General features: G+C 42.4%; 2 protein-coding genes across 4 annotated transcripts; both read right to left on the bottom strand.

Annotated features, from left to right (window-relative positions):
- Positions 1 to 260: 260 nt before the first annotated feature.
- ice1 (KIAA0947-like (H. sapiens)) lies at positions 261 to 10,755 on the bottom strand. Of its 2 annotated transcripts, XM_035531168.1 has the most exons (22): positions 10,576 to 10,755; positions 9,788 to 9,846; positions 9,462 to 9,496; positions 9,042 to 9,060; positions 8,552 to 8,663; positions 8,347 to 8,423; positions 7,911 to 7,948; positions 7,548 to 7,630; positions 7,358 to 7,434; positions 7,193 to 7,230; positions 6,906 to 6,988; positions 6,734 to 6,770; positions 6,581 to 6,631; positions 6,342 to 6,419; positions 5,783 to 6,249; positions 3,308 to 5,551; positions 2,616 to 2,784; positions 2,251 to 2,411; positions 1,375 to 1,565; positions 1,086 to 1,186; positions 800 to 898; positions 261 to 680 (listed from the first exon to the last, which is right to left on the bottom strand). In XM_035531168.1, exons 1-22 carry the CDS (start codon positions 10,663 to 10,665, stop codon positions 499 to 501), a joined length of 4,491 nt encoding a protein of 1,496 aa, XP_035387061.1. In that variant the 5' UTR covers positions 10,666 to 10,755; the 3' UTR covers positions 261 to 498. The 2 variants fall into 2 exon arrangements, with proteins under 2 accessions (XP_035387061.1, XP_035387062.1); XM_035531169.1 differs by lacking the exon at positions 10,576 to 10,755 and having other exon boundaries at positions 9,042 to 9,082; positions 9,486 to 9,496; positions 9,788 to 9,820.
- Positions 10,756 to 13,143: 2,388 nt separating this feature from the next.
- On the bottom strand, positions 13,144 to 21,611 carry prpf3 (PRP3 pre-mRNA processing factor 3 homolog (yeast)). Of its 2 annotated transcripts, XM_027011753.2 has the most exons (17): positions 21,455 to 21,611; positions 20,684 to 20,844; positions 20,384 to 20,514; positions 20,099 to 20,254; positions 19,801 to 19,887; positions 18,140 to 18,426; positions 17,869 to 17,987; positions 17,585 to 17,772; positions 16,837 to 17,003; positions 16,617 to 16,699; positions 16,338 to 16,481; positions 15,866 to 15,965; positions 15,645 to 15,758; positions 15,237 to 15,355; positions 15,026 to 15,103; positions 14,559 to 14,617; positions 13,144 to 14,137 (listed from the first exon to the last, which is right to left on the bottom strand). In XM_027011753.2, exons 2-17 carry the CDS (start codon positions 20,826 to 20,828, stop codon positions 13,988 to 13,990), a joined length of 2,127 nt encoding a protein of 708 aa, XP_026867554.1. In that variant the 5' UTR covers positions 20,829 to 20,844; positions 21,455 to 21,611; the 3' UTR covers positions 13,144 to 13,987. The 2 variants fall into 2 exon arrangements, with proteins under 2 accessions (XP_026867554.1, XP_035387020.1); XM_035531127.1 differs by lacking the exon at positions 21,455 to 21,611 and having other exon boundaries at positions 20,384 to 20,509; positions 20,684 to 20,751.
- Between the last annotated feature and the right edge of the window lie 5,852 nt (positions 21,612 to 27,463).

Below are 27,463 nucleotides of genomic sequence, written 5' to 3'. Positions count from 1 at the left end.
TCTAACCCCCTTTGAATGTAATAAATCGTCAAGGTGAACCCTTTTCAATCTGAATTCAGAAAATCTGAAGGGACACGATGGGTTCCAATTTATTAAAGGGTTAAACATTTGGGTATCATTCGCAAATCTCCAGTTTGACTTGTCCAGCAAGTCAGTGAGTAGATGGCCCGTCCTATGGAATGACCAAGGCCAGCGCCCCAATTTTTTCTTTTTGTAACGTGACCAACGACTGCCGTAAGATTGCTGCTCTAACCAATGCCTGCCTTGCTTAACTTTATTTTTTCAGGACCTTAAAAAACAGCTTTACAAATACAAAATATACAAATAATTTACAAATAAACAACCATCCCTCCTCGTGCCAATCATCAGGCCACTCTTTGATATAGCAGAGTACAGATCACCTGACTCGAAGGCAAAATGCCATGAACACACGGGGATATCAACCAGTGACTTTTCCCCACCGAGATATAAAACCAAATATGTAGTTCCCTGAACACTTTATAGTTTGATCTGACGGCAGAGGGAGCCGATCTGGGTGATGCAGCTGGTGACGGCCGGGGGGACGGGCCGCGTGGTGTCCCCCCGCCACGACGCCAGGGAGTCCAGGGCATCTTTGGGGCTGATGGGGGCCAGGTCGTAGATGGCGTAGACCGCGGACAGCTGCACCTCCCAGGGCACACCTACACACAGGGAGGGACGGGGCTTTAACGCCAATTTTAGGATTTCCACGCAGGCTGCAGTTTCCTTAAACCCTTACATTTTTCTCCTTTTTTTTTTGGTGGAATTTAGTTCACAATACCTTCCGCTATTCCGTGTTTAGCGAAGAGGTTTATGGGTTTTGAGACGTTTTGAAGAAATTCGCATAGCTTCTCCTTAATGCCCAGTTGACCGAGTCGCCCTGAGAGAGAGAGAGAGAGAGAGGAGAGAGAGAGAGAGAGAGAGAGAGAGAGATAGAGAGAGAGAGAGAGAGTGAGAGAGAGAGTGAGAGAGAGAGTATGTGAGTGTCCCAATAGCATACAGGAGGGCAAGAAAAACAAACACATACACTGAACATGTAACAAAGATTTAATAAGTAAGAAACCTACCAATTAGTCTCAGAACAGCTGCTACACAAACATCTCGCACTGGTGTTTGCTGATGTCTTGGCTGTGTCACCCATGCATTCATGACTGGCCAAAGCTCTTTCCTGCAGAAAGATTTTTATTTTATATATATATATATATATATATATATATATATATATATATATATATATATATATATATATATATATATATATATATATAATAAAAATTATATATATGATTGAAGGGGGGGGGGGGGTGTCATTGGCTGATAACTGAAAGGCTGTGTAGTGTAGCTCATGCAGTGTACCCAATAATATTTTCAAGAGTCCACTTCCATCCTAGATGTGCACACAGAAGATCCACTGTAAAAATGTATTCCCAGGCTCTGGGGCAGAGGTCATCACCATAGCGATCATGCTTCTGGAATGTCAGATCACCGTCCTCTAGAAGTGCTTTTAGTGTGCTAGTGACCATTTTGTTGAGGTCACCTGATGGTGTCTGCCAGAAAATGTGACACTGGTTAGAAACTTGGTTGAAGAAATCTTAACTTCATTGTCATTTTGCTAATTTACCAAGCCCATTTGCACCCAAAGTTGCTAGTTCAGTTTGTGATACAGTATTGTTCTACAATAATAAGTACCCAAAAATGTAGGATGACCAATGCAGAATAAACAGTAATAAAAGTGCAGTGCAGATGATGAACAGATGCACATTAGTGCCGGCGAAGAAGATGAATTAGAGTGCAGTTATACAGAACATTAGCTCAGCAGCAGAAGGTAGTCTTCAATTTTAGAACAAAGTATTTACTGTGTTAGTTGCTTGACTATATAGAGGTGTTAGTGATATATGAACTGTAAAAGTTCTAAAAGAAAAACATCTCGAAGTGAAGAGAAGCTGCAGTTGCTTGCTTTGTAGATCACTGAACTGAAAACTATTGGCTCATTAGGGAATAGGGAATCTAAAACAAATTTTAATCAACTGATAATTAATCATTTTTAAAATCTCTGAACTCTCAAAGCCCATCTCAAAGACATGAGGCAGGTATGATCGATTTGTGTTTTGCAACTGGCCGCTTCACTTTGCAGTGGATTCAAGAACTGGAACGAGTTGATGAGGATGTTCAGCCACACCACAGTCACCAAAGGCCAAAGAACCAGAGGAGGTCAGTAAGGCAGCTGCTTACCCTGTCCCAGTGAAGATACACAGTAAGGTAGTCCAAAACCTCCCCCTCTGCTTTCATCTTGCTCACTGTGTTGATGGCTTTGCACAGAGGGCCCTCGTGGGACATGACGGTTGGCCACGTTGTCACCAAAAACAAAATCATCTTCGCGGCTTCGGGGAAGTCTGTGTGATGCCAGTACAACGCAGCATTACTTCCACCACGTGGAAACAATCTAGTCGAGGAAAGGTTGGCCAAGAAGGCTGTTAACGTTACGCGCAGCAGATGCGAGGGGACCGCTCCGCTTTCTTTTTGGCCAGATTTCGGCTACGCGGATACGTTTTGCAGATATTTTTTTTAGCAAAACGAGTACGTCAGCACGGACCCACCTTCTTTCAGAAGGTGGTAGGCAAGGGCATGGACCTTTTGATGGTCACCTCGGTGGCGACACAAGCCTACGTAGACCCTGCAGAGGGCGTGCAGGTGGTCCGCTTTAGCAGCAGCTCTCTCCAGCTTCATTTTAGACAAAATGGCCAGCATTAACTCTTCTGCTGATGACTAATGGAAATGAAGCAGAATCATCAGGACTACTACTTTAATTGTGCATGAAATACACTGAAGACAGCACCTGCAAAGGTACTAATGAATGACAGCTGCGTCGGGGACTCCAACCAGTTCTTAAGCCTGGCCCTGGAATAAAGTGAATTTTCAATGGCACATCATTTTATCTGTTCAATCTAAAGATTATACAACCCTGTATGGGTAAGTACACTGATTAAAATCTGACAAAACTACTCAGAATCTTGAATTTTGAATGAAGGGCTACTAATCAATGTCTTAAAAAAAAAAAAAGGACCAAAAGGATTTTTAGGCCCAGATTAAGAAAGTATTAAATTGCAGTGATTGTATGGGTTCTCTATTGTGTCCAAGGTTAGGATTAGTCTATATCTGGAAAACTGGTCTCCAACACACACACACACACACACACACACACACACACACACACACACACACACACACACACACACACACACACACACAAAGATTAATAGTCATAGAACATATGCTTAAAGTGAATTACCTGGTCTGAACAGAAATCAGCAAGAACAGACTTTTCTTCATCTCTTAGGACAGGGATTTTAGATATTCTTCCAAGAAACACATGACTCTTGATTACAGGCAATATATCAAAACACGACGTCTGAATTTTTTCTATTGCATCAGAGATTTGTGACGGTTTCTCAGTTCCTTTGACCTCAGCGTTGCATTCCGTTCTAGGCTCCTGATTGTTGCTCCACAGGCTGTTCGCTGGCCGGGATTCAGTCGGATCTGTGCCGCTGCTCGGTTGTGCATCAGTAAACTGTTGTAAAGGAGAGGTGACTTTAGCGGGCCCTGGCGAGCAGGCATCGAGCCGAAGTCTCTTGGCGCTCTTGGGCAGCAACACGTTCACACCCATCCTTTTTCCTTTTTGCTCTGTCTTGGTGAAGGCTGTGGATGAAGAGTTGATGGTTTTGTTTCCAGAGATCTGGCTGACAGTTTGGGGGGAGGCCCCGGTCTCGCCGGTGGCCCTGTTAAGTCCAACGTTCCACCGTAGTATGGTGAGGGTCCGCGCCTGGGCAGAGAGCTCTGGATACATGGTGTCCAGCAATTGCATGGAGCTCTCCTGTGACACAGTGGGAGAGGAGGAGCTTAAAGCTGACGAGGGCAGCCGTCCTGGGACTGGCACAGCGTGCTTTGGAGTTTCCGAGCCAAACTGCAAAGGAAAAGTAGGAACGCCAAGGCTAGACGGGGAAGGCGTGTTCAGGCAAGGAGACATCTTTGTTTCATCTTCAAAACTTGAATTAGAGGAAGATTCTGTTGGCTGCTGCACGGGAGAACAAGGTCCCTCAGCTGGTAACCAGGAGGGCAACTGCACATTGAGCCGAAGTGGATTTTGATGCTTCACAAACTTTGGTGGTGTTGCAGTCAGTGGCATAACTGCTGGAGGTAGTGGCGGGCCCATCTCTGTACGAACTCTTCTTATCGATTCCGGAGATGGCGTTGAGCTAAGTGCATCTCTGGAAGCTGTAAGAGGGGATAGATTCTCACCTTTATCCAAACCCGGAAGCATCAGCGATTTCACTTCGGCTACTGAACGTGGTGGATGAGCCTCCTGAGGGTTAACGGTGATTTGGTCTTCTGCTTTGGTGAGGTGCTCTTTCAGGCCATTGACGAGATGTCCACCCACGTTTTCAACGTTGGAACCAAGAGCTCCATGTACTTCCTGTTCTTCTTGATAATGGTGATGTGCATCACTCACTTGCTGACCGTCTTCTGCTGTGTTTTCTTCAGGAATTGCTGGCTGGCATATATTCTCTGTAATGATTTTGCCTTCCACAATGACATTTTTTCTCTCATCCTCAGGGTTACGTGTAGCGCTGGAGTCTTCTACAGCGCCTTCTGCTTCTGTTTTAGGGCTTGTTCTCTGAGCTTGGCTTACAGATATTTGCTCTTCAACTGATTCTGGATCATGTGTGCCAACACTGTTTAAATGATGTGAAGAATTAGGTGAGCTAGGTCTCGAGCAAACTCCTCTGACTTTTTGGTCAAGACAAAACAACTCCTTCACAGCTGACGATTCTTCATCTTTTGAAGACTCTAAATAAGAAACACCATCAACCTTGGTACAAGAGGAATCATGAATCTTTGAATCTCTTCTTAAAGTTGTGTCATCTGGAGTCAAACTTTGGATTTGTTCTGGAGTACAACTGCTCCGGATTTCCTCTGGAGTCAAGCTTCTCTGGTTCTCCAGCCCATCATCAGTATCCGGGCACTTGTGGTCAGTGTTCATAAGTTGTTGTCCAGAATCTAAACCTTTGCTGATTACTTCACTGCAAAGTGTGCTAGGTATTTCACTGCTAGCATTAGACTGGGACTTCACTGGATTCATATGATCTTCCATGGAGCTCAGATGTGATTCTTTTGTGATAATCCAGGCTGGTTTTATTTGGACATAGTCCTTTTCACATCCATTCTGTAAACTCTCTGCTCCAATGGCACTGTTTTGAAACTTTTCTTTCCCCTTACACAATTCTTCCACTTCCATGTCTTGACACTCTGATGAAAAGTTTTCAAGGACTACTTTATCAGTATAAAGGGGAACTAGTGGTATTTCTGAGCACAAATGGCCTGTTTTTAGTGGTGAATCGGAGAAGGAAGATTGAACTGCTACAGGACTATGTAGAGGCTTGGATTCTGTGGAGTCTGTTGATTTTTCACAATCTTTATTGCTCGATAGTGAGCCTTCCTTTGGTTCCAACAGTGATGGAATAACATCTCTCTCAACCTGAAACAAGTTGCACATATGTAAACAAATTTCTCAAATCAACAATTCCAACTTCATTCAGTTTCATCATATTAAACAGCACATAAACACTTTAAAGCTCACTTATTATAATTCAATACAGAGGTCTGAAACACAGTTGCACATGAAATGTGGCATTTAGCACATTACTGCACTGAATTCTACAGAAAATTTGAAACCTGATGGCACAGTTCAGAGTAAACAAATACTTACCTGCTCGTTAGAAAGACAAGACATGGGGGACAGAGCAGAAGGCAAAGGCCTGAAGCTATCCAGAATCTCCCACAAATCTGTACTGTTTCCCCAGCCGTCTCTGCCTGTCTGATCACCACCACCACCTTCGGTTGACACCTCGGTGGTTTTGTGCATCAGTGTACTGCTCTCATTTGGCTCTTCTGATTCCAGACTCCGTTTCTTCTTGCAGCCTGTTTTTCTGTTCCCGTGTTCTCTCCTTGGACTGTTCTGTTCTTGGAATAAAGAGTGGAACTTACTCTTCCCTGGAGACTCTTCCAGCTTGGAAGTAGAGGAACCTGGGGTTTGAGAGTGTGTTCCTTCAGGTGGGCTCGAGCCAGCTGATTGTGGCATCCGCTTTCTGATAAGACTGCCAGACAGTATTTGAAATGGAGCTCTTTGAAATCTGTGTTTTGGGGGGCTGGTCAAGTGTTGACTGTCTGGGAGGTCTGAAACAGAAGAATTCCAGTTCATTCCTGGCCCATTTCCTTACCACTGGAGTTTTCAGTTAATAAGGATAAATTCAATATAAAAACATTACCAGTTAAGTCCAACTTTTCTGTGGTCTGAGACAACTCAACACACTGCCACAGCTGCTGTAAGAGCATTCTGACTTTAGCTAAAGAGAATGGGAACAATAAAAAGAATAAAATACAAGAAAATGATATTTTTTATAGGCATCTGAAGAAAAAAATAAATAAAAATCGCACTGTGTTTGAAAAAAGGTATTGGTCATATGCATGGAAAGGTTTTTATAAAACAGCTTTCATCAAGAAATACCTTTGTCAACTTCTGGTTCCCTTTCAGTTTGTATAGAAATATTGGTTTTCTCTATTGCAAAAAAGAAAAAAAAAACAGTTTAAAATATATAGTCAGTGCAAAAGCCTTCATACGTATTAATGTATGACTGTTATATCAAGATATGACTGTTACCTTTGTTGAATTCTTTTTCTAATTTTTGAAGTTTTTCCTAAAGAGTTAAAAAATTAAATGATTATCAAAAACAACAGAGTTAAATATAGTAGATGTACAGAAGGGGTAGTTACAACTTCCCTTTGAAAGGTCTCTTGTGGTGTTTTCTTTAGATAAAGGAAGAAATTGGCACCTGGGTTTTCAGGAGGGCTTCTGCAAGTCTACTGTTGTCACATTTCAGGTCTCTGATTTCATCATTTTGCTGGAGGTTTCTGTCTGTGTACAACAAAAAATGAAACGACACATGGACAAATTCAGCTGATCAGACCTTGCTGGTCTTCCGTGCCTCATACAGTCACAACATAAAATTACTTTAAAAACATCCCACCGGTGGTCAAACACAAGGCTGATGTTTTTTTATAGAGAACCACAGACGGGAAAGCACTGCTATGAGGGAAAACAATCCAAATTAAAACAGACCTTCATGTGCCAGGAGCTGATTTTCAAGATTACATTTTCTGGAAAAAAAAAAAGAAGAAATATCATTAAATAAAAGACAGGTTAGAATGAACACTTAAAAGATAGCATGTTCATGTTATACTCAGAGAGGTGCTAGTGCGGTCTGACCTTTCTGCGGATACTCACAGAATCAGAGTCTTGGCATTCTGCAGCCTCAGACTCTCCACTTCCTCGGCAGCCTGCTGGCATGTCCTGAGGGAATCCTTTTCAAGAAGAAATGAGCCAAAACCAGATGTAAGGAATCAATAAAGGGATCAATTCCAGGGTTTAAAATAGACAACAAAGGTATTCATAAAGACACAATGAGGATTCTGACTCGAGTCTTCTGCAGGTCTTCCTCCAAGCTTTTCTTCTCAGATCTCAGCTTCATGCTTTCCAGACTTTGCGACTCTGCTGTGTCTGTGTGAGGAAACAGAACAAGTTTAAGTAGTAATAATACCAACAATTTCCAGGCGAAATCCAAAACAGCTTACATTTACAAATAACTCTGAGTGCATTACAATTTCCTTATGGCCTGGAAAGCAACTGATTGAACTTCAAGTGCGAAATGAAGTTTGCCAGGTCTTTCCTTCTAAAGAATGACAGAGTGCCTAGAGAGTCATTTGAGTAATGTTTCTCTCCAGTCCCGGTTGTACGTTAACAGCGCAGGAACGGACAGCAGGTCCTGTATGTTCCTTACCTTCTGCTTTCTTGAGATTGTCTTCAAGCTTCTGCTTCCTGGGAACCACAATGTAAACACAGTGAGCAAAGCAAACAGCCAATGAAAGTGAATAAGTGACAATGAGGACAACTGACACTGCTCCCTTATTGACTGACTAATTTAGTACTTATTGTATGGCATTATTTATGCTTTTTAACAAACTCTAGCACTTACTGTTTATAGCACTTATCATTGTTTAAGATAGACCTTATGTATTTTGCACTTCTAGGCATCAGCATTCATTCCTGTATTTTACAGTATTCTAGTTCATTGGTATGTTTAATTCTAACCTACTATACTGTACTTGGATATATTCTATGAGTAAATGACAAAGCACTTTTGTACGTCACTCTGGATAAGAGCGTCTGCTAAATGCCGTAAATGTAAAGGTAAATGGAAAAAAAAGAGGCCTTACAAAACGAGTGCTTTTGCGTTCTCTGCCCTCAGGCTGTCCACCTCCTCTGACTTCTGATGATAAGATTTCACAGCAGTCTGACAGGAAATCAGAAAGGAACAAACTCACTGAACGTGCAGTAAAACACACAGACCAGCAGCCTGTTTTATTGGTTGATGAAAGTGTATGCTGTGTACTTAAAAATGGCAGCAGTGTTGTAAATAACCTTCATTTCTGCCAGTTCAGCCTTTACGGTCTCATAGTCCGCAGTCTGTTTTTCTAAAGGGCCGAGTTTCTCCAGCACCTCATCCAACTGTTTGTGCAACTTACTGCTCTCTCTGTAAGAAGAAGAAAAAAATCCCTCACACCAGTGACAAATGATGACACTAACAATAGGGTGACAAGCCAAGTTTTTCTGTCATTCTTTTTTATTTTAAGAAGAATGATTTCATTGTAATGCTGAAACTATATAAATGTTGTTCAAAACTAGACTGTTTGGTGACTAATTAACCCCCTGCTGAAAATGATACTCCTTTTATTATTATTACTGCTGATGTTATTGTTATAAAAGTAAACATGTTTTTGCATTATTAGTGTACTATTATGTTATTAATAATGTGTTATTGAAGCATTACTTGTAAAGATAGTTCAAAAGGACATTAAAACAGTGGATTTAAACGTTTGTGAGCATGAATGACAAGAAAATAAAGTCTTACCTTTGGGATTTCTGAAGCTGTAATAACTTTGTCAAGGAAAACTGACAGCATCAAGAGAAATACAAATATTTTCCAATTTTACCAGAAATCTGCATCTTTCTTTAATCATAAATCTTTAATCTCATATTCTACAGACCTGTTATTCATACTTAGCTGAACATTTACTTTACAAGTGAATAAGCACTTGCATTGGAAAGAAAACATTTCCTTCCCTTCAAATAACAGAATTAGCTTCTGTATGTACAATAATGCATCATGGAAATACCATATTGTAAAATTGATCTTTTACTGTTCTGAGTGTTTTGTTACATGCCCAATGGGCAAAGGTTGCTTAAAAGACTTAAAGTTTAAAATATTTAATCCAGTAGTCTAAATACCTAGCAAAAGCAAATAGAAATGTTTATTGTGTTTGAAGGATATCATCACATTTCTCTTTGTACTCACTCAAGAGATGGCTAGAAAAAATATATATAAATTCATGGTTACAACATGGTTACATGGACCCAGACAATCAAATGAAGCAGGTATAGTCTAAACTCCATACTCACACAAAACACAGTTCAGCTTGAGAAGCATACAAACAGTGGTTTACGTAAAGCACTGCATCTTGAGATACACTGCAGCTTGAGATACAAGCAGTGACTTATGTAAAGTACTGCATCAATCCCCTACGGACTCTGTGCGAAGCACTTTATAAATCTCTGGATGTACTCTGTATAAAGCACTGTTTCAAACCGCGTACTTACTCAGTGTCAATGATCTTCTGTTTCAGTGCCAACAAAGCAGACATGTACTCATCCAGGCTCTGGAATATGAATAAATGCTTATAGGATTCATAAATAATGACAGGAATCAACAACTATAATGTGTAATAATTAATTATTCATAATGGTCTATGCACTGATAACCTATCAGTTATTGCTCCAGAAATACACTGAATTCACGTCCGGTTTAGTTAGACTGACGAGAACCATACCGACAGAGTCGACAACAAAACTACGTTGGGTGAAACTTCAACCCTAAGAATGAGGATGTGATTTCTAATAATGTTTGTGCCACAATCATACAATACGCCAGATCAGCTCTCTTCTAGTCGCTCATAAACCCTTATGAATGTCGTGGAAACCTTAGCAGTGCGCGGTGCCATCCAAAAGCTAGCAAAGGTGCAATTAAGAAAGGCATGTATAAAGTTTGACGTGCAAAATATATACCTTAATGTCATCTAACTTACCTCATGCCTGCACAACGTACCCTGAACACACGTTTGTCAACTGTCAGTTTATCAACTAAAGTGGCGCAACGGTAAAGGATTTGGGGTTTCTTGGTACGCATCAATTCCAGATTTATATGAAACCGTCACAACAGTTGACTAACACTGCCCTTTTCATTAAAAACGACAGAACCACACACCGTAATTCAGATGTAACTAACTTGTGCTTGCGTACACACATTTGAACGACACACGCCACACAGCTAGCAAACTAGCTCGCTAGCTAACTACTTTAGTTTCAAAGCTTCTACACTGAAAACTTACCCGATTTAAAATAGTGCAGTTTTGACAGGTGCCAGACGTTGCTTCGGAGGCAACCTCTCCGGCTTTAGACTGGTTCTCTCCAGGCATCATGGTATTGAATCCCCACCACGACAAGGACGCAAAACAAGCATCGATCAAAACAACTTCGATCTCATGGAAACGGAGCGCACCACGTTGACTTAGGACCCTACACGAAGGCCCAGGCTGGCCGGAAGAAATGCCTGATTATAAAAATAAAAATACTTTACTGCCTGAGCCTCCGAGTGAAACGGTAGTGCAATGTACGAATATAACAAAGTCATTCTGAACAACCGAAACTGTATGACAATGTCCGTCAGTTATTAAATAAACAGGCAAAGCTGAACGCCGACGCCCTCTTGTGGTCGCCCTGTGGCTGTGTCAGAGGTAGAGGTATCACATAGTGGTTAACTTAGTTGCTATCCAGCTAGTTGGTAGTTATTCTGACATCAAGAAAAATGGGAATTAAAAACTAAAGCGGCTTACATTTTTACTAGGATAAATTCAATTTTTACATGTAAGAATTTTATTTTTACTAGCAAGATTTTTTTGATATCAAGAATTACATTTTACATGAAAATTCAATTTCTACAAGTAATAATTACATTTGTATATGTAAAAATTTTATTCCTACACTGAATTCTTAAAATTTTCATTTTTACTAGTTAAAATGTATTCAAATGAGTCAGTATCCTATACCTTTATGGTATCTTATATTTTTGAGTCTTGGTTCGTGAAGAGCTTGATTTTACCATCTGTAGCAAAGTTGTCTTGCAGTCATCCTCTCACTACACCGAGGATGGACACGTCACTTAAAGAAATCAACATTAACCTGATTTGTGATTATTTTTGATCGTTTTATATATGCATTTCTGTACTTTTCTGAATGTCTGTGGTGACCACCTGTTAGGCAGGTATCAAGGTCGGGAGGTAATCCGTCTATCCCCCTCCTTCGTTTCCTCCCGCTGTCCCATTTCTTAGGTTTGATCTCACTTCTGTGTTTTTGTAAATAAAGAAAATAACTGATCCATAGTGTCTCTACGCCCCCACATAAACACCAAGACTCCGAGGACCAATATGGCTCCTGACTCTTCATTTCAGAATTTCTAACGCAGTGACAACCTCAAACTACCGTGGCTGGAAAACACAGTTTTGTGCTAGAATTTTATTGATACTGTATAGTCAGGATACTTGAAACTTTATGAAATATGCTATTTTGAAGTAAAATACAGGTCTTTACTAGGCAGTGAGTACAAAACAAGCCATTTTTGTTATTTTGGGTGTATAGCCTGTAATTAAACTAGCGTTGCTCCCAAAAACTGTTTTCTGCTAGCACTTATATATGAAATGTTAATTGTTATGAAATATATAATATACATATAAAATAGCCACTACAAATAACACACTGAACAAATGCAAATGTACAAAACTTAATTACAGAAATATCCAAATTAAGATCAATTTATATAGTAGGCGTACATGGTGTGTGAAGCAGTTGACACATCAGCAGTTACAGAAGACTTTAATGCAGACTCTCAAACAATTCTGTGAATGATCCCATGCTTAAATGATTCTCACTATGACAGAGAAGAGCAATGAGAATCAATAACACCAACATCAAGCAAGCCTCCATTACAGCCTTGCTGGAAGTTTTTGTTAATTAGTCTGACTCTCCTCATAATCTCTACCAGCATTTAACAATAGGCCAGTAATAACGGTATGGCCTAATCTTGTGTGCATTTCACTGTAGAGAAAGGAGCACTTTTGATCATTAGACAATACCAGGTGTTGTTTCTTTAAGAATCTCCACCTTTGTATCCACATACAAATTAAGCTCATTAATGTTAGGTCATGTATTAATTTAATTAGTACTTGTAAAAAATTTATTCTTACATGCAAAAAAAAAAAAAAAAAAATTACTAGTAAATATTTAATTCTTGATTTCAAAATATAATTTCCATTTGTTTACATTTACATTTTTTATAAAGAAATGGATGTTATTAATGCCTATATGTAGTTATGGCTCTCTCTCTCTATATATATATATATATATATAATCATACACACACATACATAGGTATGTTACATGTAATTATATTTTTACTAACAGAAAACTAATTGTGAAAAATTCTTACCTGTTAAAATGTAATTTCTGATATAAAGAGTTACATTTTTCTTTAAGTTAAATTCTGAATATCAAGAAAAAAAATTGTAACTTACTAGTCAAAACTCATCTGTAGATATTTAAACTTTTATTATGGATAGTTAGATTAAACCCATTACCATTTGCCCTAAAACCTGTAGATAGGACTAACAGTGGTTGTTCCTGGGATTCTTAAGTACTGGAATTAGTTAGGAAATGCACATTTTTAACTTTAAGCTGTTTTCAAATCACTCAAACATCTTAATCACATCATTATGTGATTTTATTAAGATATTTTAAATGGATTTAAGTCTCGATTTCTCTGCTGTCTTGCAGTCTATCCACCCATGATTGGCATGAGGTCTGTGTGTCTGCAATTTTTTTTTTAACCAAGTCAAGAACACATCTTTAAAATGGTTTTCTCCCAAAGTTTTAATCTGTGTATGGAGTTGGCAACAGGTTATCTACACATCTAAAGAAGCCAGCATTTAGAAAGCACTTAATAAAAAAGATGGAACAAAAAAAAAGAAAAAAAAAAAAAAAAAAGAAGAGGGGTGTGTATTCCTTAAGAAAGATTACCTCAACAAAATCATGACCCAGCTTTGGGCCTTTTACAGATGAAGGAAACTTCTTGTTCTGTCCATGAAAACCCAGACATTTCGCATACATCACAGACAAACCACTGGTCTGCGCTGTGATCTTTTTACAAACCTTTGCACATCCCCATGACAATCCCAAGTAACCCTGGAGCAGAGTGGTGCTACAGTTGGAGTTCAGCTTCAGGAACCACAGCCAGAAAGCCACAGGTAAGCTATGCATCACTGACACCTGGTGGCAACGTTGCAACATTACAGCTTCACACTGTATAAAATCACTGAAACCGTAAAACGGATGCAAACACGCATAACTGCCAATGTCTGCCCACCTAAAGCACAAGTCTAGTTCCCTGAAGCTTGACTGGTTTTATTACACAGTATGGCACACCAGTCATCTCTGTAGGTCTCTAACAATCTTCAACTTAACATTCACTCACTGCCTGTCCCACTCAGAATACATCTCTCACACACACACACACACACACACACACACACACACACACACACACACACACACACACACACACACACACACACACACACACACACACAAAGTCCTCCATCACTGTGTCAGTGGCTGGGTGGTCCAGACTGGACTGTGAGGCCTCGTGCTCCGTCAGGTCAACTCCACCTCTACGGCTCTGTGACCATGCCCTCAGTCGTCGGCGGTCTCCAGGACACTCTGGCTGAGGGCAAGGTCCCAATAGTGCTCCGTGCCGTGCTTCTTGAAATGCTCACGTGCCATGTTCTCTGTGGGACACTGCTTAAACTTCACCTCACCGAAACTCCGCTCTTTCGCCGTACCCTGCGGTGGTGGGTGGAGACAAAACCCACACAAAGAAGCAGTCAATTTATAAAAAAAAAAAAAAAGGGAAGACAGACAACCCTTGCCTTACAGCAATTTATTACACAAACACTATCTTTAAACAAGAGAGGAAAATTAAATGGAGCGATTGCCTCATTCAGTTCTGATTCACGTTTATACAGAATTAGTGATTAAAGCATGTCAGCTGGTTCACTTATTTAGAAATAGAAGAGTTCAACCATCACAAAGCCAATCACTGCTTGAATTACATTTACTTCACAGTCCTGTCAACAGCAATAAATGAATCTTGGAGAATTAACTGACAAGGTATGGGTTGGCTGGGAAAGGCTTTACTACAGTCATCAACATGCTCCTAGGGGCCGGGTGTAGGTGGGGCGTGAGCAGGGCCCTGGACGCTTACCTCCCACACCAGCGTGCACTTGTTGTTCTTTGATCCTTCATCATCTGAGCCTTCTGCCTCTGGTAAACAGGAGGGAAGAGGGTCAAAGGTTAGAGGGCATGCCCGCTAGCTTGCCAGTACGAGGCAACACACTCGGGCAGAGTCTCCAGACCAGTGCCGGTGAAGTCGCAGAGCCCAGATCAGGGACTAGAAACATCACTCAAGTGCGTTACATGCTAAAGGCTCCCAATGTGCCAAAGCTCCCCATTCTGAATATAAATGAAGGAATCACATTACCCTAATACATTCTATACGCATTCTATATCACTACTACTTACTACTTTAAAAAATATATATATATTTCTTCAAAATTTAGTGCTTCTTCAGAAACCGCCAAGAAAAGTTAGCGATTAATAAAAAAGCTTTAAAAAGCTTATTAAGCACTAATAAAAGCGGTTGTGACTGTGAAGCCCCTCCCCGTGTCTCACCTTCTCTCTTGGAGCTGGGCTCCTCCCATTTGATCCTGTGCAGCATCAGCTTCTTGAACTTTTTTTGGGACTTTGGTCCTGGAGGGGCAGATCCATGGCAGGTGAACATAGTTTTACTGTGAAAACTGCAGGGAAGTCTAGCCACAGTGGACTTCACTACCAACATGCTATTCAAATGCAGGACTAATTCCACTTATCAATTCTAGCTCACCTCCCTCCACCACCACGATGTTGACGTCTTTGTGCAGCACGACCGTGCCGGTGAGGTACAGCTGACTCGCGTTGGCTTCCACCTTGAACTTCTTGGCTGGGTTGTGTAGGTTTCGGATTCTGAGAACAGGTGTGAGACGCGTCAGAGAGGAAGTGCCAATCAGTGGATCGTTCTTAACCCTCGTGACTACGAGAGCTAGCACACGCGTTCACGGCACACGTACTCATGCCAGCAGGGCTCGAAGGAAATTCTGCACAGCCACTACCATGTCCGCTTGAGCCAATACGGCATCAATGCATTAAACACCAATCACATTAAATACTGCATTATGGTGGCAATCCAAGTTTATTTATTCCTAAGCGCATATAATGGTCTTGATTTGGGTGAGTGTGTGTGCGTTTTTTTTACCTGTAGACAGCGATGTGGACCCCTTGACTCAGATCCTCCCTTAACTTCTTCACCTTCTTCTCTTTCCTCTGTTCCGCTGTGAGCTTACGGGCTGCATTCGCCTCCTCATGGGCCCTGTACACACACACACACACACACACTTACCACGAGGACTCATCACAGTGGAGTTGTGACAGCCCTGTTCTAAACAGGCTGTACTTGTGCATGTGGTGTGTGCTCACTTCTGTCTTTTGGCCATCTGTGCTCGGACGTGGGCCTCGACCTTTGTGGGATCCTGAACAGCCTCCGTGCCCAGCACACGCATCAGATTAGAGATGCGCACTGCGCCCACACGAACACACACACAAACATATTTCACCTGTAGCTAGCATGACAGAGGCACGTCAACACTTCATATTCATATTAAATACTCTAAATAAATTCACAAAATCTACACATTTTCTCGAAATTCTTTCACTCAACAAACAATACTGCTAATGTATACGAAAAACAGCATGGGAAAGTTAAGAGAATTAGCACAAGTTGGAGATACAAAAGTTGTTTAGTTGGCTTTTATGTCAAAGGTGGCCAAGTTCTAACCAATTTAGATGCAGACAAACACCTTACTGCCCAAGGCTGGTGGCCACTGGACCCAGCTGCGGGTCACGTGTGGGCTTGTGTTCTTCGCTGCATGGGAGAGATCGCAGACGTTACCTTTGGGTTCAGGTGGCGGCATGAGGCCCAGCCGCACCTTCTCCTGCACCTCCTTCTGCCCCTCCCGCCGAGTCTGCCGCCTGAGCTTCTTCCTCTCCTTCTGGGTCAGATACACGCCGAGCGTCACCGGCCTGTCCAAGTCCACTGGGGGAGGGGGAGAAAGAGAGAGAGAGAGAGAGAGAGAGCACCAAAACAAATAAAACTGCTGTTGAAACAGAACCATGCAGTGCAGTGGCCTCTTGATCCATCACATTGGGGTTTTTCCACACCAGTTAGTACCTGGGGGAGCCATCTGGGCTGGGTGCTCCACCAAATTAGTGACCCCATGGAACTCCATACCATCGAACACTGTCTGATCAGAGCTGAGAGAGAGAGAGAGAATCTCAGTGTCGTAGAACGAGCCAGAAGGCTCTAGTGTACCATGGGCGTGAATGTTCTGCCTGTCTGTCTGTCTGCAGCTGCTGTAGAGTGAAGGAGTGATGGCTTGTGGGGTCCTTACAGCTCGAGGCCGGTGAGGAGAATGTAGGAGTCCCACCACTCGAAGGGGGGCACCTCGCCCTCACCCAGCTCCTTCTTGGGGGCGATCAGAGCCAGCTTGGTGGAGGCTTGGATGCCCGTCTTCTTAGCAGCCTGAGCAATCTCCATCTGAAGCCTCTCTAGCTGAGCCTAGATAGATAGATAGATAGATAGATAGATAGATAGATAGATAGATAGATAGATAGATAGATAGATAGATAGATAGATAGATAGATAGATAGATAGATAGATAGATAGATAGATAGATAGATAGATAGATGAGAGCACAAGGGAGGGAGGAGAAAAGAGAGTAAACTTCCGTATTGTGATCATTTTGATGTTTTAAATAATATACTGCAGTATAAATTATATCATACCACAGATAATGCTAGTACGTCTGTTATACTAATAGCTTCTTTTGAAAAGGTAAACAATATACTGCTGAATTTCATGTTAATATATGGTGAACAGTAGTGATTTTGGTGATTATTTCAGTTATTGAATTTATTTGAAATTATTTTAGTGCTCAAAAGAGGTTCAATATCACTATAATACTTGTGGTGAAATTATTTGGGTGTGCATTAGTACCTTTTAAATCTCAGTATATTTTTAAAAACCACATCAAAAACCGCATTTGTAAGTGACATCTGACAGGAAATGTTCACCACCACCGTGTGAATCGTGTATCAGGAACATTCCGGATCCTGTGTATGGCTGGGAGGCTGGAGTACCTTGGTGCGTATGCGCTGGGCAATCTTTTCAAAGCGGCCTTTCTCGTGGAATTTGAAGCCCTTCCTGGCCCTCTGTGGCGGGGGCATGGACATGCGTGGGTCGAAGTAGGAGGTGGACTCCAGGTCCTCGCTAGGCTTCTCTTTCAGTTGCTGCCGAAACTGCTCCCTCTTCACCGCTCTGATGTTAGCTGGATACGCACACAAGGAGGGAGGGTACAGGGGTTAGAGCTCGTCAAACACTCAGGGATCTGTGTGTGTGTGTGTGTGTGTGTGTGTGTATAGACCTTTTAAAGTGGGCATGCGGTGTGTGAGCTCCACTTCCTTGCCGCTGGCATCTACGGTTCTTCCCAGCTCGTCCAGGATGAGAGGCGTTGGCTTTGTGATCTCGCGGGCCTCTACCTTACTGCAAGACACACACACACACACACACACACACACACACACACACACACACACACACACACACACACACCTTTGACCATACCGTCACATACAACTGTATTCAAACATGCATACCATGTGAGCATGTTTTATGCGTGTGAGCTGTGCACTCACGGTGGAGCAATGCCCATGGCATGCAGATTGGCCAGTGCTACCAGGTTGTGTGGGCCAGTGTTGCCCACGGGGCCCAGGATGCCAGGCTTCATAGCCAGGGTGGACTGGATCTTGGCCTGGAGCTCGGCTGCCTTGCGGGCTTTCTCAATGGCGTCGTTCATAAAGCTGGCGGCCTGTGATGGCGCGATGGGCCGGGGGGGCCCCATCCCAGACGCACCCCCTGGCATGGGGAGGAGGGGCCGCGAGGCAGGGGCCTCCGGCTGGGGTGGAGCCAGCGGCAGTCTGGGCTGGAGGATGGCAGAGAAAAGGGGAGGGGACAAAATCTAGGGTTACAGTCAACTCCAACACCCAGATAAATGGTCAGATAATTTGATTATTGAGATAATAATCAAGGTTCAAATTGCTGTCCAAATGCAGCAATTGCATTTGATGCATATGGCTAGGTGTCCAAACAGACAGTATCGCGAGTTACAATCTGTTCCACCTGCTGTCTCCCTCCTCTCCCCTGTAGTTGATACAGGCTGCAGTGTATTATGCAGGGAAATGTGAACAGTGAACATAAAAATATGACTTATGCAGGAGGTTATGTAGAGCTGAAAGACAATTGGTCACAATCAGCTACAAAAAAAAGCATGTTATTAAAGTCATATTTTTATGTAGAGCTGCAAGACAATTGGTCACAATCAGCTACAAAAAAAGCATGTTATTAAAGTACAAAATAGAACAATGAAGAAATTTGTTTATTGTACTTTGTTCTACTTAGGCTACATTTCAAGACATTTAAGCCCAACCCAACTGAATAGAAATGCCAATTGCTTCAGTAAGACGCAGGTGGGTATTCAAGCTAGCTTCAGACTAGCCAACAGCTTACAGCTTTGAGTGCAACTCACTTGTGAAATTTTATTCTGCATTAAGTTTCTAAATCTTCACATAGGTTACGACGTATTCAGTTAAGGATGAATACACGTAGCGTTGCGCCACAAAGCTGTAGCCATTATATTTTAGTAGGGTTGTTGTTTTCAGCAATTTGTGAAGGACATTAATTGTTCAACAGAAAGGTAAACAACAGAATATTCTGCATTAGTATGGATAATATGAGAATCTCTATAGATTCAGGACACCCAAATGTCTACACTTCTGCCTAAATATCTGCATATTGAAGAAGAGCATAAGAATAACAAGAGCATAAATTGAAGAATATCAGAAACAAACGCAAAAATGAAGAAGTGCTGCAGGAAGTTCAGCACCACCAATTCCTACATGGGTCCCAACAAAAGGGTTCACACCTGGGGCAGGGAGAGGATCGTAATCCATATGAAGCCCACCAAAAATGTAAACAATACCTCCCAGAGGAAAAATAAATGTGTGTGTGTATGTGTGTGTGTGTGTGTGTGTGTGTATATTACGATAAGTGCTGGCACATTTTGAAAACAGCAATGTGTTTATAAAAGCTTTTTACACTTCCTTAAAGATGGTGTGCCCAAGATCATAACTGCACTGGAGGTATGGTTTAGATTTTGGGGGATTCATACTGATGAGATTATTTTCAGAACTACCAGTGCCGACACCTTTTCAGTGAAGTGAAATAATCCAGGTGCAGGTCTTGGAATACACACAAGTCTTCATAAGGCTGTATGTGTGCACGTGTGTGTGTCTCCCACCTGAGGGACAGGAACCGGAGCGACAAAACTAAGCTGTTTTTTCCTCTCCTCGATCTGCCGTGTAGCAGCCTCCATCATCTGCTTAATCTGCACACAAACAGGATTGTTTTACAAAAACTATGGGAACCAGTTGTATCTTAGAACAGGTCAGAAAGAGTTGGTCAGCTAGGAACACGGGCTACAGAGAAGCATATGGATGCCAAGACACGTTCTGTGACTCTATTAGATGGTGTTGCAGAGCGCCAAGAAAAAAAAGCACTGGGATACCACGGTGATCATGTGTGCGTAGGTGTGTTACCTGCATCTTGGTGAGCATGCCCGGGCTCTCAGCTGGTGGTCCAGGGAGGACCTCTGGCTCCTCAACCTCTTCGAAGCGAGGCACCCTCTTCTTCTTCGCAGCCATTTCACCGACATCCCCATCCTTGGGCATCTCCAGCTCATCGCCGAACACATCCTGAGAGAGGAGGAGGACTGGCTGAGGCAGAATAAACATGAGGCCTGAAAATGCCTCAAACAGACTGAGGTTTTAAATCTGAGGACTAGTACTAGGTTTAGCTGGGTGCACATTTGGGCGAGGACCGACCTTTAGTTCCCTCTTGCGGTTCTTTTCCCCTGCTCCCTTATTACCACGGGAGTTCCTGCTCTCCTCAAGAGCCTCAAAGAGCCTCTCCACAAAGCTGCTCGCAGACTCATCCAGGAACGGTCTGAGCTGATCTGAGACAGGCAGATGCGTGCACGTACACACACAGCGCATGTTATGCAAACATACACACAACCTTTTTGAGATGTCACTTAACCAGCCGTAAACAGGGACCAAAGCCTTCGGTTCACTGGTTTATGTGAAGACATGCACACGTTAATAATACCCGTTCACATTTCCTACCCGTTGTCTTTCTTTTGTCCAGGCCCTTTCCCACGCAGTGCAGCGCCGCGGTGACCACGGTAGGCTCTGAGAAGCCGAGGACCTTTTTCACCGTCCGCTCCACCCAGGGCCGCAGCTCCTCGACCTCCCGTTTGGGAAGCGACATTGCTGGGAAGCGCTATCTGCACCACATGGAGGGCAGAGCTCTATTAAGCTCAACAGCGCTTACAGACAACTCGCTAGCTAGGCTAGCTATGCTGGGTCGGTCGTGCGACGACTTGAAGCGAATCCGGCTGAAATCCTAAAGCGATGTAGATGCTCATCTAACTTATTATTTTTGTTATTTTCATGTTATAAAAATAATTCTCGCAGCAATACCCAAGCAGCCAAGAGAACCGATTTCCCAACTTAACTACGATAAATAAGCAAGCAACCAAACCTAACCTACCCATCTACCTAGCTAGCCAGCCAGGTAACTGCTATCTGAATAGTTGCTAAACTTCATAATAAACTATGTCGTCTTAAATTAGACCAAGCAAAGCATTCGAACTTGCAATTTAAAGGCAAAGCGTCTAACTAGGAACGTAGCTACCTAGTTACTTTAACTAAATTAGCTACATAACCTATCTAATTATCATTTAAAAGCGGGACTCAGATTAGCAGCGTTGCCAAGTAAGCGGCCAGCGACGAAAACGATGTTGCTAAGCAGGCGTTAGCTGTGCTAGCTATCTTAGCTTATTTTAGCTAATACAACTCCACAAGATGGTAACGTGTAGAGGTACCGACACTTACCAACCGCCTTCTCCTATCGTTTAGCGGCCGAATATAACGCTTCTTCCAAGACTACGTGTTTCTTCAGTGACCAACGCTATTATAGGATTGAAAACTACTAAAAAAAATTCCAATAACTTCCAGTTTTCCACGGCGTACAGAAAACGTTTCGGCAATGGACCAGCCGGAAACGGAAACGTCAAACTAATCCCTTTCAACAAAGTTGGCGGTTCTGTCCTGCTGCCCACTAGTGGAATGGCCCCGAGTCTTCGTGAACGAGAACAAGCAGGGTGTCGCTTTTTTGAGGATGTAGACTTGTACTGTCATACCTGAACAGATGAAGTATGCTGATATGTAACTGATAACGATGCAGCATGTGATTGGGCTTATCATTTGCCTCTTCTGAAACGTAATAACGTTCCCACTCTTATTTTTGAAAAAAAGAGTCTGATATAGTCCTTCTTGTTGCATATCAAAATCATGCATTTGGCTTTCACAGAAAGATTCTGCCTCGTTTTGTGGATTCCACACCTCTAATACACTTGATAGATCCATTGAAGAGTTGAACCCTTTAGGTAGTTAAGGTGACACATAATAAACTACATGGTGCTGTGGGCTTCTCTCATTGGAACCAAAGACATCTGTAATACATAGACGATATCCTCCTGTTCTTTGGCTTTCTACTGATTAATTTCAATTGTTGTGGTTTTTTTCCCAAGTTCTAAGGAATCAAGGAATAAACTCACCAGAACATGGAGAAATTTAATTTACGAATTCACAGAGATTTAAAAAAATCTGTTGATGTACAGCTGTCAATTTAACAGCATTGTGTATTGTGATAGCTGCCCTTTAATAAATACCCCACTAGTCAGCAGTCAGGCGCTAAGAAGCCATTTTTCTAAAACACCAGAAGGTCCTTGTGAGCAAGTCCTTGCCTTTATGAATAAATCCTGGTTCTTACTGTCCTACTAAAGACACCCGACGACTTTCAATAGATTTCGGTGGCGCATGGGAACACGTGGGATCAGGCAATTATTCCACGGCACATTCATCATCCCTGTGCCTCTGATGTGGGTCATGAGGGAACAGCAGTGTTATGACCAGGAGTGCGTTGCCCGGGGTGATACTCCCCATTCTGACGGATTTTACACTACTTGCTAGCCCCCCCCCCCCCCACACACACTCACAGTCACGCTGCGGGAGTGTATTGTAACACCAGGCTGGATCCAGTTTAGGTCTCTTCTTTCTCTTCTGTGCTATCCACTATACGGCACTGTGCTCTCCGTCCTGTAAAATCCTCACGTATAACTATTCTATGCTATCGGCTCGATAATTTACAGCAGTTCCTTTCGCTCCCTTCCCCTTTTGCAGACCTTCACTAGTGTGTGCCCTTCCCCCATTACTACTGCCTCCCTGTACCCTCAGCCTAGCCCAGCTCCTCACCAGCACCGCCACACTTTTCCCATGGTGTGTGTGTGTGTGTACGCGCATGCATTCATATGCCAAAGTTTCAATGCATGCTAGAATGCGGGAATGTGTGCACATCTGTTAACACAGCTATGTAAATGTGTGTGCATGCGTGTGTCTGTACGCATGTGAATGTGCATGTGTGTGTCCTATGCCTATTTGGAGTGAACATGACTTGGAGTATGAAATTGAAGGTTTCTCTATTTACATGTGCTCTGTACACAGAACCTGTGATGTATCACATAACCAGTCCTGCTGACATATGGCATATATAACAATATGACTCACCCAAAGTAATTTAAAATCCCCCCGGCAGAGGTCATATGTGCTATTGTTGTCCTGGCGTTAATGTACAGTGTCCTCTCAGGGCCCTATAAATGCCATCATACCTGAAGGGAGCAATACAGTTTCAGTTCCTGCTGAGTGTGGCTGGTGTTCTAGCCATCAGTACAATGTGTTATTTCATTTAGGCTGTAAAGTCTCACAGTAAAGTGTCTCCTTTGCTCTCAACTTACTCTTTCTCTCTCTCTCCTTTCTTCTCTCTCCTTATCTCTGGTAGTTTATTTGTGAGCTTTGTGTGGAACTTTGGATAGCTGTATGGTATCATTAACTGTAATAAATGCCATGACAATGGGACACAAGTGTGTGTGTGTGTGTGTGTGTGTATATGCATGGATTCACTGTATATTTTTGTGTTTGTAAAATATGCTGGTTTTGGAATGTGTGCATTGTGGTCTGAGGGGTTATATCCTTTGACATTCAGCAAGAATCTTTCCTCTGTATAATATATATGTATATAAAATCCCTGTCTCACCCTTCTGTTGGTTGGCCATATCTTTCTCCCCACCCTTGGGCCTTCTTCCGAGGACTGGGAATTTCAGGGTGTGGCTGCTGTTCCTAGGATTGCACTCTTCCGGACTGAGGTTGATGATGTCATTCCTGGGATCTGTTGGAGCCAATCCTTTATCTTTCGGCTCAGAACCCCAAGTGCACCTTTCACCACTGGAATAACCTTGATGTTAACCTTCCACATTTTCTCTGTTTATTTCATTCAGTCTCTGGTATTTCTCCAACTTTTCCATCACTTGGGACAGTAACATCTATTAGTGATACCATTTTCTGCATCTTATCTACTATCACGATATCTGGTTGGTTCACCACTACTTGTTTGTCTGTCTGGAGGTCCCACAGGATCTTAGCCTTGTTGTTCTCCACCGCTCTGTTAGCCTAATTTGCCAGCATAATATGTTGTGCTCGAGGGCATGCCAACAGACCCTCAAACCCGATGGCTGGGGCACCAAATTCAGCTATAGCAACCATGGAAGGTGACCCTGCGTCTCCGTCCATATCTGCCGTTAATGACAATAAGGTTGATTACATTAAACTACATGTAGTGTTATTATTTATATATTTTCATATATATTCATATAACAAGATTACTAATATTGTTATATTCCTTATATTAACATTGTTCATTATCAGTTATTTCATTATGTTATTATTATTATCCGTCTCTTATTGCAAATAGATGCTCCATGCTTGCTTTTTGGATGAAAACAAACTTCTGTAACATCTGTAACTCTGCCATCTTGTTACTACTGTTTACTTTGGTTGTGCACTGTGCCACACACTGAGGATGCATGCCAAAACGATGCATCTCGCAGGAAGTTACCCAGGTGCTTGTGCAGTCTCTTGTGATCTCAAAGCTAGACTACTGCAACTTGCTACTTGCTGGTCTTCCTCTAAGAGCCATCAAACCACTACACCTTGTCCAGAATGCAGCAGCACAACTGGTCTTCAATCTTCCGAAGTTCACACGTTACTCTGCTGCCGCGCTCCCTTCATTGACTTCCAGTAGCTGCACACATCAAATTTAAAACCTTGGTGCTTGCCTACAAAGCCAAAGATGGACCAGCCCCTTCATACATGAGGTCAATGGTCAAAGCTTGATCTGTACCTCAAGTACTTCAAACCTCAAGTACGGCTCAGCTTGAAATACCTTGCTTCAGGTCTCATTGAAGACAAGCATTGAGACTATTTTCTGTCCTGGCTCCTAGATAGTGGAATGAACTCCCACTTGCTATCCAGACAGCAGAGTCCCTTGCAGTCTTCAAATGCAGACTGAAGACCCATCTATTCATTGGATATTTAAATTACCCTGCTCCCATATTGACTGACTAAATTAATACTTATTGTACTAAATTACACTTATCATTGTTTAAGAGACCATATTTATTTTGTACTTCTAGGCATCAGCAGTGATCCTTGTATTTCTACAGTATTCTAGATCATTGGTATATTGGACTCTACCCTACTCTACTGGCTAGGGTGAATTCTATGAGTAAACGACAAATCACGTTTCTAAGTCGCTCTAGATAAGAGCGTCTGCTAAATGCCATAAATGTAAATGTAAAAAAATTTGTGCAAACATGGACCTGTTCTCAGAATAGCACCAAGGTTCTCATTATGGGATCGTTGGTGGAAAAGGGCTATCCGTACCCTTCCCATTTGGACTTGGCAGTGTCCAGCCTTGCATATGTTCCTGTATATGATCCCTGCCACTTGGTTGTGTCTCTCAGTGTGTGCTTTCCTTGCCAGAATCTTGCATCCTACTACTAGGTGCTGGACTGTCTCAGAGGCTTCTTTGCACAGTCTGCATCTCGGGTCCGGTCTGAGATGATACCCTGCTTTGATTGACCTAGTGCTTAATACTTGATTAGTGCCTATGTGCTGTCCTTCAGTCATGCCTTTTCCAGACATTGGTAGGATTGGAAAAATTAAGTTAAATTGGAAAGATCCACTATCTGTCAGTGGTGCAGCCCATGGCATGTCCTCTGCTTCCATGCAAGGGTGGATATTTAATTTCACTGTTTGGGGGGGCGGGGTGGGGTGCGTTGACAAGGAGCGGAAACATTTCTAAGAGCAATTCCTGAAGGGGACCTCCTAAGATGCTGCAAAAATACTGCTGATTTAAAATTATATAGGCCTAGAGGAAACATACAGCTAATTATATATATATATATATATATATATAAAAAGAACAATAATAACATGGTGTAGGCAGTAGAGAATACATGTGTGCTGGAACAGAACAGCTCTCTATCTGCACATACAAAAACCAAACTGGCTGCTTGTTGTAGGTAAACAGGTAGCTGGGAGGATAACTAAAATAATGTGTAGATTTGAAGAAAGTAGTTTATCCAAAATACTGGGACTAAACCAAGAGAGATGGACAGGTTACTGTAAGCACACAACACTGACACAATAGGGAAATTCATTTAGAACATTAAACTAATTACAAGCTGCCGGGAGTTGCATGGCCATCTGGGAGTCCTAACAGTGTTCTCCCCATCCTTTTTCTTTGTTTTGTGTCTGCTTCTTCCTGCCATTTTCTGTCAGAGATAAATTTAATTTCTGCTTGTTTGCTGGATGTGAAGCGTAAAAAAGACTTCACTATAATTCGGAATTGGTACACATTGCTGGTAAAAGGTGTCTTCAGAACTGCCTTAAATTTTCATGGCAGGGATTCAACAAGGTGCTGGAAACATTCCTCAGAGCTTCTGGTCCCATATTGATACGATAACATCACGTAGTGGCTGCAGATTTGTCATCTGCACATCCATGATGCAAATCTCCCATCCCACCACATCGCAAACAGCGTTCTATGGGATTGAGACCTGGTGACTGTCATGTACAGTGAATTCATTGTCATGTTCGAGAAACCAGTTTGAGATGATTTGAGCTTTGTGACATGGCACATTATCCTGCTGGAATTAGCCATCAGAAGATGGGTACACTGAGGTCAGGGATGGACATGGTCAGCAACAATACTCAGGTAGGCTGTGACATTTAAACAATGCTCAGTTGGTATTAAGGGGAAAATAACCCCCACATCATTAGACCACCACCGCCAGCCTGAACCATTGATACAGGCCAGGATGGCTCCATGATGTCATTTACATCAAATTCTGAATCTACCATCTGAATGCTGCAGACAAATTGAGAATCATCAGAGCAGGCAATGTTTTGCCAGTCTTCTATTGTTCAATTTTTGGTGAGCCTGTGTGACTTGGAGCTTCAGTTGCATGACAGGGGTGGTACCCACTGTGGTGTTCAGCTGCTGCAGTCCATCTGCTTCAAGGTTCAATATGTTGCGCAGTCAGAGATGTTCTCCTGCATACCTCATGACAAGGGGTTATATGTGTTACTGCTTTACTGTTGCCTTTCTATCAGCTCAGACAGGTCTGGCCACTCTCCTCTGACTTCCAGACTCAAGGAGGCATTTTTGCCCAGAGAACTGTTGCTCACTGGGTATTTTTTGGGGGGACAATTCTATGGAAACCCTAGAGATGGCTATGTATGAAAATCCCAGTAAATCAGCAGCTTCTGAAATACTCAGACATCAAACATGCCATGTTCAGAGTCACTTAAATCAAGCTTCTTCCCCATTCTGATGCTCTCAGTTTGAACTTCAGCAGGTCGGCTTGCATGTGCTTACTGACCTAAGTACATTGAGAGAGAGAGAGAGAGAGAGAGAGAGAGAGAGAGAGAGAGAGAGAGAGG

The sequence above is a fragment of the Electrophorus electricus genome, chromosome 10 (genome assembly GCF_013358815.1).
Source record: "Electrophorus electricus isolate fEleEle1 chromosome 10, fEleEle1.pri, whole genome shotgun sequence".
NCBI classification, from domain to species: domain Eukaryota; kingdom Metazoa; phylum Chordata; class Actinopteri; order Gymnotiformes; family Gymnotidae; genus Electrophorus; species Electrophorus electricus.
This window is presented reverse-complemented; position numbering and strand designations above follow the sequence as displayed.

Coding starts and splice junctions, on each gene's coding strand:
- ice1 (XM_035531168.1), bottom strand. CDS start 10,665: ATGATGCCTGGAGAGAACCAGTCTAAAGCCGGAGAGGTTGCCTCCGAA. Junction 7,631..7,910: donor CAATCTCAAGAAAGCAGAAG/GTAAGGAACATA, acceptor TTCCTCACACAG/ACACAGCAGAGTCGCAAAGT. Junction 6,250..6,341: donor AGAAAAGTTGGACTTAACTG/GTAATGTTTTTA, acceptor CTTCTGTTTCAG/ACCTCCCAGACAGTCAACAC.
- prpf3 (XM_027011753.2), bottom strand. CDS start 20,828: ATGTCGCTTCCCAAACGGGAGGTCGAGGAGCTGCGGCCCTGGGTGGAG. Junction 20,515..20,683: donor GGACAAAAGAAAGACAACGG/GTAGGAAATGTG, acceptor TGCCTGTCTCAG/ATCAGCTCAGACCGTTCCTG. Junction 19,888..20,098: donor GCATGCTCACCAAGATGCAG/GTAACACACCTA, acceptor GTTTGTGTGCAG/ATTAAGCAGATGATGGAGGC.